Source organism: Sinocyclocheilus anshuiensis, unplaced genomic scaffold (genome assembly GCF_001515605.1).
Source record: "Sinocyclocheilus anshuiensis isolate Anshui unplaced genomic scaffold, SAMN03320099.WGS_v1.1 scaffold708, whole genome shotgun sequence".
Taxonomy (NCBI): domain Eukaryota; kingdom Metazoa; phylum Chordata; class Actinopteri; order Cypriniformes; family Cyprinidae; genus Sinocyclocheilus; species Sinocyclocheilus anshuiensis.
In genome coordinates, this window is record NW_015555881.1 from 1,716,497 (window position 1) to 1,729,584 (window position 13,088).

The 13,088-nt window shown below is 36.0% G+C and overlaps 2 protein-coding genes across 3 annotated transcripts in view; both read right to left on the reverse strand.

Moving 5' to 3' along the window:
- LOC107675780 (torsin-1A-like) overlaps positions 1-6,081 on the reverse strand; it is a 7,502-nt gene extending 1,421 nt beyond the window's left edge. Inside the window, exons 1-3 of one of the 2 annotated variants that reach the window (XM_016470238.1) lie at positions 5,785-6,081; positions 2,041-2,306; positions 1,731-1,906 (exon numbers count right to left, since the gene is read on the reverse strand). In XM_016470238.1, coding sequence (XP_016325724.1) covers positions 1,731-1,906; positions 2,041-2,306; positions 5,785-5,983 — 641 coding nt within the window. In that variant the 5' untranslated portion in view covers positions 5,984-6,081. Of the gene's footprint in view, positions 1-1,730; positions 1,907-2,040; positions 2,307-4,013; positions 4,378-5,784 lie in introns of those variants that run through there. The other variant, XM_016470239.1, reaches the window with a different exon arrangement.
- A 2,971-nt stretch (positions 6,082-9,052) lies between these two features.
- LOC107675783 (torsin-1A-like) overlaps positions 9,053-13,088 on the reverse strand; it is a 10,662-nt gene continuing 6,626 nt past the window's right edge. Inside the window, exon 5 of the mRNA XM_016470241.1 lies at positions 9,053-9,681. Within this exon, the coding sequence (XP_016325727.1) occupies positions 9,437-9,681 (245 nt within the window). The 3' untranslated portion in view covers positions 9,053-9,436. The remainder of the gene's footprint in view (positions 9,682-13,088) is intronic.

Here is a 13,088-nt window from a genome sequence, read left to right on the forward strand (position 1 = left end):
AGAGAGAGAGAGAGAGAGAGATATGCCATATTTGGTTTTCAACTATTGAACATGGAGCTGCATTGACATCCCCATATCTCTGGGATTGAATTATATAGAGCCTTAAAATGGAAGATTCCAAAAGAAACATCTCTTAGGGACCAGAATCTAAAAGGATATTAAGGTATTTGTAATACTTCTTCCTTTACAGGCATGCAAACTTCAGAAAAAGAACATTTTTGGCTCTCACACAGGTATGCAATTGTTTTGACGGAGGGAAACAAGACATCGTTTTAGTTTCAACATGATTTGTTCTTCAGTCATTCCTCTTTTAAAGAAAGAAGTATCAGCTGAATGCAAAGTGACCCACATTTTGGTTTTTCCCTCACTGAAATGGGAACAATTTCACAATTTGCTCTTGGAGCCACAGTGAATCCCAATATCTCTGTAAATGAATGATACAGGGCCTTAATGGACATACTGAAAGAAAAGCTTATTAAGAATCCAAATCTAAAGGGATATTACGAGATCTTTTATACTTTGAGTTACAGGCACACAAACTTTGGAAAAAAAGTGCTATTTTTCTTTTTTTTTTTAACTGTCACCACTGGCATTTAATGCAACATGACTGCTAAAGTCAACAGATTTTACTAATAGACCGACCAATCTCTCTTTCTAAAGTCATTTTTTAAATTATTTTAATTTGGCTCCGAAACTCAGGTGAAAATTGTCATTTTGACTAGGGCTGCCACTAACGACTATTTTTATTTTGATTAATCTATCGACTAATTTAATTTATCGATTAATCTAAACGATTTCCCACAAAAAAATCAACCATTTTAAAGAACGTTTTATTAAACTTGCAACTTTGCCATTCAGTAGTGTACCATAAAAAAGCATCAAAGTAAACAAGCCGTTGACGAAATGTAAAACTAAAAGAGTAAAAATGTAAACAAACCTAATAAAATCAAGTATTAAAATTGTATTATTAAAAGTTATAATTAATACAATTTTAAGTATTAAAAGTACACTTAGAAATGTGTAAACAACAGATTTAAACAAACGTCTCCAGCATGATGAAAAAAAAATGAACAGAGGACTTCAGTAGTGAAACTCCAAATTTCTATTTTTTAAAGTAAAAGTAAAGTGCAACAGAGTGCAAGCAGCAAGTGTCCATCTTATAGTCCAAATCACTGAAATCAAAGTTCAGTATTATAGTGTATGCATTATAATGTAAACGGAGCCGCTGTGAGACGCACGTACGTAACCTACAAGCCTATAACTGCATCACATATAATTATTTAATTAAATCGTAGCGTTTGTGAATTCAGTTATGCTTAATTATGTGTTATAATGTGCTTATAATTATGTTTTATGGATTCTCTTCCGTGAAATGCGCCACTTCCGGTATTTTGCCGGTTAGTCGACGCGAGCAAAATGAAGTCGAGGATTTTTAAAAATCGAATAGTCGAATAGAATTGACGAATCGCGACAGCCCTAATTTTGCGCCGCCCCCTACAAAATAGTGAATTACTCAGTGAATGACATTTAATATTTTGGCTTTCATCACTATTTATGTTTGCCTTTCCTCAGAAAACATTAACAAAATCAAAACATTTTATATCAGTTTCTGAAGTTTTTTTATTGTATTTTTATGTCTGTATCGCCCAGCCTGACAGCAGCCATCAAGCACTGATGACTAGTGACCGTTTGCTTTAATTACAGATTTAGAGAAATACAATGCCACTGACCTGAGGAAGATGAAGATGGCCTGTCTGTACGACACTCCGTTCAGGTTGTCGTAGAAGTCCAGGTAAGGTTTAATACTGTCGATCAGCTCCGGATGCATTTTATCCATTTCATCAAAGATGAACAGGGAACGCGGGCAGATGGAAACATTCCCTCGTATCCACTCCTGTAATTGGGTCTAAACACACACAAACAAGCTTTTTGTACAAATATGACTATAAAACATTTGATTTAATCACCACACTGGATGCTTTGTGTTGGTGTGGTGAAATATATGTCATTTCCATGTATTTGCATATATAAACTCATTACCTTGTACGTGTCAATGTGAGCCTCATGGGGAAAGTGTGCTGTCGCTGCAAACAGGTGAACGAAGTTGCTCGTCATCCCTTTCTCGTAAATATTTTCTGCTATAATTTGGCTCACGAAGTTCTTCCCGGTCCCGGTCCAGCCGTGGAGGGACAGAACCAGCGGTTTCTTTGGGTTTTTGTTGTTCATGAAGCCGGTGACGGCTTTCAGGATGACCTGAGCAGCGACATGCTGCCCGTACAGCTTCGTGTTGAGGTCATTCTTCAGTCCTGTGGACGAGAGGACAGATTTTCAGCAATCATAGGATTTATACGTAACATCTGCACTTTAATTAATTCATTATGCACTGGACAACAAATTATGTTTGCTTGTTTACAACAGGGTTGTTATAGTTAACTGAAACTAGTTACTTGAAACATTAGGTAGTCCAGTCTAATAATAATAATAACAGCATATTTTACACAAAATGCAGAATCAATTATCAGTACAGTTTAATACAAATTTAATGAAAATTAAAATGTAAATAAACCACTTTTCTTTTATCTAAAAATGATCGATTTTACAATAAAATAAGAAATAAATCACTTTATAAAAAACATTAAATTAAATAATTGCCAAGGCATCATTTCTAATTTTCATTTAGTTGAACTTGATAACTAAAATAAAATAACTGAAACTAAAATGAAATGAATAAAAACTATATAGGCATATTTAAAAGAAGAAAAACACTCTACAAAATTACCAAAACTTGAACTAACTTTATGAAAAGATAAAATACGTACACAAAACATGAATAAAACTATAATATTATATCAATTATGCACAAATAACGCTGGTTCACAAAGGAAAGAATAAACATCACACATATAGCTGTGTTTTTAGACGCATGTTGATTCAATTCACAATCTGCTCAAATCAAATTTACTCCGAATGAACAAATCATTGAGATAACAAGACAAGCTTCTTTGTTTACAATTACAATTTGAAAATAAACGAATACAGGGGTTTTCAAACTGTGGGGCCAGCAACTGTCAAGGGGGGCGCGAGCATCAGTTAATTCAGAGACGTTCCCTTGAGAATTTATGAATACGAGTTAACAAATCTTTAGCCATCCACTAGGGGGCAATCTGACTCCCACTGCTAGTCGACAGTTAGAGCAGAGTTTGCTCGAGTATCAGTTATGCTCAGTGTTGCCAAGTCTGCGGTTTTCCAGCGGAATTGGGCTACTTTAACACTTGCCGCGTTTGCTAGTTTTGAATTAGGAGGGTTTGTTGTGAAAACCTGGCAACCCTGGTCACGTTTATTGACAGTGTACCTTTTCGAGAAAGTTTTTCCATTCTCACGTGTTTTAAGTCTTGTCAGTTTAAACATTAACGTAATTTTAAGCCATTTAAGCTCAAGACATCTCAATGCGGTACTCACGCACTGTGATAGTGTTTCTATGCGCACTGCTCACACACCTGAAGTGCACAAACAGATAGCCTTCTCAGACAGCAGGTGAATACCAATGGCTGTCTTGACAAGTATTCTTGTAAGCACAGTCCGTTGTTTTAAGTGAATGTAAACAGTGAAGAAAATATCAAATGTACATCAGTATAAGGGATCCGTGCATTTCTTATGTAAATAATGTTAATCAAAAAGAGCAAAAGAAAAATTGTTCGCTGCTTTAATAACTTTAATGGATATTTGCTTTTATGTTAATGTTATTAAAGTAATTCGGTGTGACTACAGTAATAACGGGGTGGGTGGGTGCGAGTGAAATTAGGCAAACTTGGGGGGGGCGCATGTCCTAAAAGGTTGAAAACCCCTGAACTAATTAATACATTTGGCTGCAATAGTTAACTACAAAATAATTATTTGCATTAATTTTTTATTATAAACAGAATCGTAACGAACGAAAGAAACAAATGTGTACAAGATGTGGATTGTGAGAATGCACAAAGCACAGATAATACAAACACTGATCAAATGTTCACCTGTTGCTTTAAATTTGAGCCAGTTCTCATCACACGTTTCGTATAAATAGTGATAGAGTTTCCTGCCCAGCACTGCAGCTCCTGTCCCCAGCAGCAGCGAGGTGGACACGGGCTCTATGGCCTCCACGAGCAGCCTTGAGATCAGGATGCAGTGCAGTACGGTTATCCATGCGCGAGGCGGCCGAACTTTCATTGTACTAAATAGATCATCGATATTTTTAATTGGAAAATGAAAGGAAAAACAACAACAGCGCAGGGTCCAACTAACAGCCCCGCCACTTCCTGTTTGGGGAAAAGTGACGTCGTTTGCGTGCGACGCATGACGCAAGCGCGCAGCGTTCGGTTCAATGGCGCACGATGTTGCGTTTTGACCTTTGTTGCAATTTTTAGAACAAAGAACATAAGGGCAAAAACATTTAAACTGAATGAAAACAAATACTTAAAATAAATAAACTAAATAAGAAAAGCAATAAAAAAATAAATTAAAAAAAACACGTCTGTAAACAAGTACAAATAATTACAAATTATTCAAAGAATAGATTTAAGGCTTTAAAGTAATTTAGTTTTTTTTGCTTTATTTCTTGTTTCTTTTAACGTATACAAGTAGTGACCAATTTCTATTCTGAAATGAGTAAAATTTGGTTTTCACTGCCCATTTACCTTTGTGAAAAGAATTTCATATATAATGAGTAAATTCACAATATACCAAATCTTGAAGTCAACAGTATACATGAACATAACAGTATGCATGAAATAAAACATCCTTTTCTTTGAGTTGCAATTCAATATTAATACTTTAACAAAAAAACCCAAATCACACCAAAATAATTTTGTATAAATACAATCATAAAATAAATGAACAATACTCATTTTCCTCTTTACAGAAAACACACTTCAAGTCAATGTCTTTACAAAACTTTGCAATTACCTGTTTTTCAGGATAAATACGATGAACGATCTTGTATGATACTTCTCTCATTTTATTTGTGATACAAAAACGTCTGGAGATCTTAAAGGTTTCTTTCCAGTTGACACGTTGTTGCGTTTTGGTCACTGGGTCAAAACTGTGAAAAAGTGCTTGCCATGCACTACAAAACACGTTTACATATTATTAGATTAGTTATAAATTTTGGCTGACTCATCTATTATAATATATAATATACATTATCAATTCATATAAATTACTTGCGAACAACTACAAGTCAATAAGCAGCATCACAACCCTGATCGTACATCACGGAGATTTACATTTGACATCTGCAAGACGTATTTTTATGAGCGTCTGCTCATCTGCAAAATGTCCTATCAGATGTCAAATAGACATTTAGAAGCTGTCTTTAAGATGTTTATGATGCAAAACTGACATCTTGGAGACGTCTATCAGATATTTGTACACAGCACATGCTTTCCAGATCTTTAACAGACATCTTGCAGACTTATCTGTGCACAAAAATGAGCGCAATAATACATGCCTATATGTGCATAGCATAAATGCACTAGATATGAGGTGCAATGCAAATATCAGATGTATGATATGTAGCTATTATGATATTAAGTGTCAGGTGCATTATACACACACCATACAATACAAGTGTCTGATTAATATTAATAAATTATGCATGTCTTGGCTGCCTATGTTTATGGCATTTAAATGCAGGCATCAAAATGGAATTAATTAATTGTAATAAAGATAAATGTGGATATAAGGAAAATGTGGATACCATAAACACATCCGTACTTGCGTTCTGAAACAAATAAAGCTCTTGCGGACCTGTTTTGTTGCATGAGATCCACTCCGTTCTGCAGCACTCCTGAAAGTAATAGAGCACGTTCTGATAATGGGCCAGGAACCCGGTGAGGGCCACGGCCATCCCGACAGCAATGCTGGTGCTGATCGGCTCTATCGCCGCCGTGACCAAGAAACTCCACAAAACACAGCCAGCGAACAGCACGCGACATGCCAGCCGCATTCTGCACTCTGACACCGAGCAGCGAAACCGATTCTAATCCGGTTTAGTAAATAATGAAGAGCAACTTCCGTAAACCGAATCAAAAGCGTTCCGTTCAGAATCAAGCACGAGCTGCGAGAAGTTCCACGCTAGTGACGTCACGCGGATCAATAGAGTTGAAATGCTGTTGTGATTTCATTGTGTGTTCCTGTCATTGTTCTAGTTAATTTATCCAAGTTACTCATCTCTCTCTCTCTCTCAATTTCAATTTAAGAGTGCTTTATTGGTGTGGCATCCTCACGGAGCAGACAGAGGGAAAGGGGTTCAAAAGCCAAAATAAATCATACCCTAAAGGGGCAAAAACACTGCATATTTTGATATTCGACTACGCCACCCTGGGAATTTCACCCAGAGAATATGACCAGCGCACAGGTTCCCTACTAAAGACAAGGAGAATGGAGACACAGGTATTTAATACAAAAATACAAAAGTTTATTATGATTCATCAAAATAAAATCTGAGGCACATGAAAAAAAGGACAAGCCCCAATCATTCAAATGTTTAAAAGAACAGAAGCTGCAGCCTCTCTCAAGAAATGCCCGGGCAAAAGATAGACACATTCCCCTCACACGCACTGCACACTCACAGTACCCGGGCCCCAGTGAAGTGATCAGTCACAGCACACGGTGTAAACACCACCACCAAAGAAGAGAAGGGAACAGTCAATTTCCTACGCAATAAGGCCGCCGCTCCTAGAAACAAACAAACGGAATGCGCAAAATAAATCAGAATTAAAAAAAAACAAAAAAAAACACACAAATGTATTATACACAATTCACAAATCAACAATCAAATCAAAATTAAATAAATCAGGATTTAAACAAACAATTCCTGACCAAACAGTCAAGATATACATATATGTATTAACAGGAAGAAAAACAGAAAGAAGTGATGAGGGTCTCTCTCTCTCTCTCTCTCTCTCTCTCATCTGTTGAACTTGTGACCGTTTTGTTTTACTTTTTCTTATTTTGCTAAATGCAAGATTTTGAGTTTAACTCATTGAGTATTATATTGTTAAATACTTGTGGCTTGAGAGATCTCACTAAAGAAAAGCCTTATTCTGCACACTTATACTTTTATTCTGCAGAAGAACAAATGCTGACCTGATACTGTAACAAAAAAAAACTCATCCTTGCGAGAGTGATGTTAGATTTGGAAATCGCAGTGGGGTGATAATGCTTACTTTAGCCATGGTTTTTAGATAAAAAAATAAAGATATAAAGGAATATACCTGGAGTAATACCTGTCCATCTAGAATTGATTGAGTTCTCAATCGATTCTGCAATATGTGGTGGATGTCACTCACCAATATGCTCCTTTTTCTAACCAATTAAGCTGAATATACAAACCAAACGTGGGAAGAACACTTTACATGGCTATTGGAAGTTAAATATTCGTGGAATATGTCAGGGTTGCCCTTTGAGCCTAATATCTGTTGATATTTTGCATAGTCTTGTTGCCTTGATATCTTCAACAGAAAGATTTGAATCTCACAATTAGCTGATGATACTACTTTATTCTCAGGATAAAGAGCACGTTACTCTGGTCTTTCTCTAATGCTTCTGGACTCAAACCTAATTTATCTAAATGTGAAATGATTTGCTTAAATGAAAATGAAGACAATGACATTGAGAATATTTTTGGATAGGCAAGATAGGCAGCCACATTTACATATACAAATAAAACAGCATAGTTACAACATACATTGCAAAACAAAACAAAACATAAAACCGGTTAAAAACAATTGCACACCATTAAGTTGCTCTCTAGATTACATAATAAAAACTTCAAATAAGTCAAGTGAAGTCAAGCCAAGTCTGCTTTATTGTCAATTCTTCCACATGTACAGCACATACACACAGAGAATTGAAATTGCGTTACTCTCAGACCCTTGGTGCATACAGATAACACTAACAGTAGAACATACAGTGGGTACGGAAAGTATTCAGACCCCCTTCAATTTTTCACTCTTTGTTATATTGCAGCCATTTGCTAAAATCATTTAAGTTAATTTTTTTTCCTCATTAATGTACACACAGCACCCCTATAAGACACCAAGTTTTGTAACTTCATCTCCTTTTGGAGGAGATTCGAATCTGAAGTGGCAGCATATTTAAAATATCCCGCTCTTTAATAAGATCACATAGTTGAGATCCATGGACTATCCCAGCATTTGCAAAGAAAGGAAGTGATGGGGGTCTTGAAGTTTTGGATTTTGATGATACTAACAACACATTCAACGGCTAACTGGTTGCTTGGAACAGATTCTATGTGGTATTTTATTCCTAATATTTTTAAAAGGGTAGGTGCTGAAGTGTAAATACTCCACTGGTAATTTGCTTAAGTTGGCTCGATTTCATCACAAAGCACTGTTAGCTTGGAAATTGGTTTACAACCACAACGTTTCCCCACACAAAACCATATATTATGGAATAATTCAGATATTAAAATTAGAAATAAATAAAAATAAAAATTTTTTGGATAAATGGTTTAATAAAAACTAGGGCTATCAGCCGATTAAAATGTAGCAAATTCTACTGTGATATGATTGGCTGATTGAGTGCTGATAAGAACACATGTGGCCTCTTATTAATTAAAACACGTTGGCATGTGAGGAGTAGTATCTCCATTCAGACATGGCCTGTGTAGAATTGTGTTGTGTTGCTGATTATGTAAGTTTCTTCTGCTTGTTTATTTGATTATGTATAATGTGATTATTGTTTGTATATACTAATTGTTTCTATTTGTTTATGGTTTGTCAGAAACCAACAATTACCATCACTTGCCTACAATGATGTTTACTCCTGCATGTGTAATTTAAAAGCCACTATTGTGTTAAATGAGAAAAGTAACAAGTAGACATTACAAAAAGTAGCTTTACAAAGAAATATTTTATTTGGTTCAACATAAAATTTATTACACAAGTGTTTAGTCTATAATGGCCTAACGTAAAGTCAAATACTAAAATTTGAGAAACATCTCAGTATTTTGTTTGTTCACAGTTAAATACACTGGTAACTACCAAAACAATTTTTTAAATAAATGAAATTGTCCTCTAAATAAGAAACTAAAACTGTCAGCAGTTGGCGGTAAATGTCTGAATAAGTCATTGAGTTATTCATTCCTGAGTGAATCAGCCACTTGAACTATAGACTGTAATTCTTCTTCCTTCCATTAATTGTATTCTGTATATATTTGATGATTCTGGTAACTTATGAGCAAATATGATGGTTCAGTTCTGTCAAAGGAATATAATACTTTGATAAAAACAATCCCAGTTGGTTAGTTCAACTAATTAAAAGTCAACCAATGTTGAGTGAGGGAAGCCTACATAAGGCCCGTGTATGTGTGTTACGTATACATCTTTAATTTAAATGATGAAGAATGACAGATTGGAAATGCTTTTTCTGTGTGTTAAATATAGAAGTACAATTTGTTAGCAATGTGCTTGCAGCCCTGGTCCGAGAAGACACGCTCCTCTTTAGGGAAGAAGATTAGGTCATCAGCCATCTTTTTAACCACATTTTTATCTGGGACACGACCCTCTCTGGCCATCTCAGTCAAACCACACTGAATGACATGCTTGTAATCCAGAGGAAGTAACGGCACGAAGAAATCCACCAGTTTTTTATCGATTAAACTAGTGTGCCAGAAACCACCTGTGGAAAGAGAGAAGAATTTGCAATTATAAAAGTAATTAAAGCTGCAAGCAGCGATGACGGGCCCAAGCCATCAGTGCAATCGCCACCCCAGTGGCATCAGGAAAACAGTGCCCAGCGGGCACATGCATTTACTCTAACCCTCTGGCAGTCTGGTTTTAAGGGTTACAGCATTGAAAGGGTTACACTATAAAATCAAGAGTGTAAGACACACACACACACGCACCACAATATATAAAACTTTGGCAACACTTTACAATAAGGTTTCAGTTGTTAACATTAACTATATTAGTTAACATGACAATTATATATCATTTATTAATGTTAGTTAATATTGTTTACAACTAATACATTATTAAAATTTAATGTTGTATCTGTTAACATTAGTTAAAGGTGCAGTAAGCGATTTCTGAGAAATGCTGTTGATATTTGAAAACACCAAAACAAACACGCCCCTACCCAAAATATTCACACCCCTATCTTGCCTCTGCCCCCAAATTTCTGAACATGCTATTCAACACAGGCACCTCCCCATCACTACTGGACACGCCCCTTACTGGTGATTGGCTACAAGTGTGTTTTGGTGCTCGGTCCGATCCACTTTCAACAGCGTTTCTCAGAAATTGCTTACTGCACCTTTAATGCACTGTGAGTTAACACGAACAAGAACATTTTTTATTAACAAAGGTTAATAAATGCTGTAAAAATATATTGTTCTTTGTTAGTTCATGTTAGGTAATGCATTAAATAATGTTAACAAATGACCTTATTGTAAAGTGTTACCAAAACTTGCATTGATCTATAAGCATTTGAGAAATATTTATACAAAACTATATTACCAGTATATATTAACTTATTTTAAGTATGTTTGTCATTCTATCTAATTGAACAGAGCAGTAAAGGATCAGGCTTAAAAGATTTCTTATCCTATGAGTGAGAGAGGGTAGGATATATAAAACTTTTAAATATCTAAAATATTTTATTGATTTTAATATATTATATATAATATATATATTTAATATATATATTATATATTTTAATGATTTTAATGCTCTATAAGCTTTTCTAAAATAATTATGTAAAAGTATACTTGCAGTTCAGTACATACCAACTGATTCTATGCATTTATTTGTCATTCTAATTGATAAACTAAGTAGAGAAAGTATTAGGCTTAGATGGAGACTGAGCTGAACAAGATTAGGCTTAAAAGATTTCTTATCCTATGACTCCAACTTGTGGACAACCTTAGTATTACAACCTGAAATTTCAGCTCAAGTGTTTAGTAGTTTTTAATTTTCTTTTAGCCATAGATCATTGTAAATTCATGAAACTAAGAATGTTTCCTCATAATGACTTGTTTTCCATATGTAAAAAGTTTTGAAGATTTTGGATAATGCACTTTAAAGATATAAGAATATTATTATCTTTTTTACTGTCATTTTAATAAATTGCCATGGCAACACCGTTCAAGATATCCAAATTCCATTTGCAATTTAGGTTCCTCAATATATTTGCATCATGTTGACTAAGTTTGGTGTGAATTTTATGATTTTCCGAGGAGGTGTATGCATTAATTCACAGCCTGATTTTTCCAAAAATCCACATTCAAACCAAAATAGCCGACTTCCTGTTGGTCGTAGCTAATGACTAAATTAGAAAGTTGTCCGGCTTGATGAGAACAATATATGTATCGAGTTTGGTGACTGTAGGAAAAACTAACCCCCCCACTTTTGACAAAAGGTGGCGCTATAGAGCGCCTGCTCCACGCCCATGTATAAGCTTTTGCTAGTGTCTATCTATCATTAATACTGAAGTGTGTGTCGAGTTTCATGAAATTCTAAGCATGTTAAGTGCCTGAAAAGAATATTTTGGCAAAAGTATTTAAGATATCAAAAATCCATTTACAGTTTCTCATCTGCCGAGTTTTGACATTATTCTGGTAAAGTTTGAAGAAAATAGAGTAAAAATAAGAGGGTGATTTCAAAGCATTTTGAAAATGACAATTCCTACTGCCAGTTGGTGGCGCTATAACTTTGACTCCTAATAGTCACATTTATGTGATTGGTCTCATACAACGTACAAACTGATGACATTTGATCAAAATCTGACAATGTATGAGGAAGTTATAATACACTTTCTGTTTCTCATTTCTCGCCATAATTTTGTCGCCTCGCCACGATCAAACCGTTCGAGATCAAAAACCCCTTCGCAATTTAGCATCCCCAATGTCTTGAGATCACGTTGACCGAGTTTGGTGACAATCGGGTACAAAACCTAGGAGGAGTATATCAAATTCCAGAGCATGCGCTTTTTACACAGCTCTGAATAGCCAACTTCCTGTTGGGTGGAGCCTATGACATGCAGTGCGAAAGTTGTTCGGCTCAATCAGATCTATATGTGTACTGAATTTCTGTGGGTCTGTATACTGTTCCCACAGCGAATGCTTCGAAATGTTGAGGGAACGCTCGAAAGGGAACGTCTCTGGTTACTATCGTAACCTTGGAGCGGGAACGAGACATTGCGAAGGTCGCCGTGCTCTCTGCTCCATCAGTAGTGCAAGCGTTCAGTCTTAGATTCTGAGGCAATTGTCGCTCTCACCGCATTATATACTGTCCCTACAAATGTCAGTATTTGCATGCGATTTGCATAATTAGCGACAATTGGCCACTTTATTGTACTGGTGTTATCCTATAAGTTTTCGGAGAAGTAGAGAAGTTCCTACAGCAGTTCCTACATGCTTCGCAATGTCTCGTTCACGCTCTCAGGGAACCGATGTTACTACAGTAACCGGAGACGTTAACATGCAAGCCGGAAAAAAATATGCGCTGCCCACGCACCGCTCATGCTTGCGGTGTGAAACCAGCCTAAAAGGGGCCGTTCACACAGTTTTTTGCACGCTCAAGTTGATTTCAAATGTAGACATGCAGCAATCGTGCGCAAATAGAGTGCGACGCTCTCGTTTTTTCCAGGTGCATCTGTGCCGCAGCGAGATAAAAACATAAATTTTTCAGAACGCCCCAAGCGCATCGCAGGTCATGTGACAAGAACCAACCAATCACCTTCACCCTTTCCTAACAACATTAAAGGGATAGTTCACCCAAAAATTAAAATACTGTCATTAATTACTCACCCTCATGTCGTTCCAAACCCGTAAGACCTTCGTTCATCTTCGGAACACAAATTAAGATATTTTTGATGGAATCTGAAAGCTGTCTGACCCTGCATAGACAGCAATACAACTGAAATGTTCCCAAGTCCAGAAACGTAGCAAGGAGATCGGTAAAATAATCCATGTGACATCAGGGGTTCAACTGTAATTTTACGAAGCTATGAGAATACTTTTTGTGCGCAAAAGAAAAAAAAAAAACTACTTTATTCAACAATTCGTCTCCTCCCCATCACCCCGT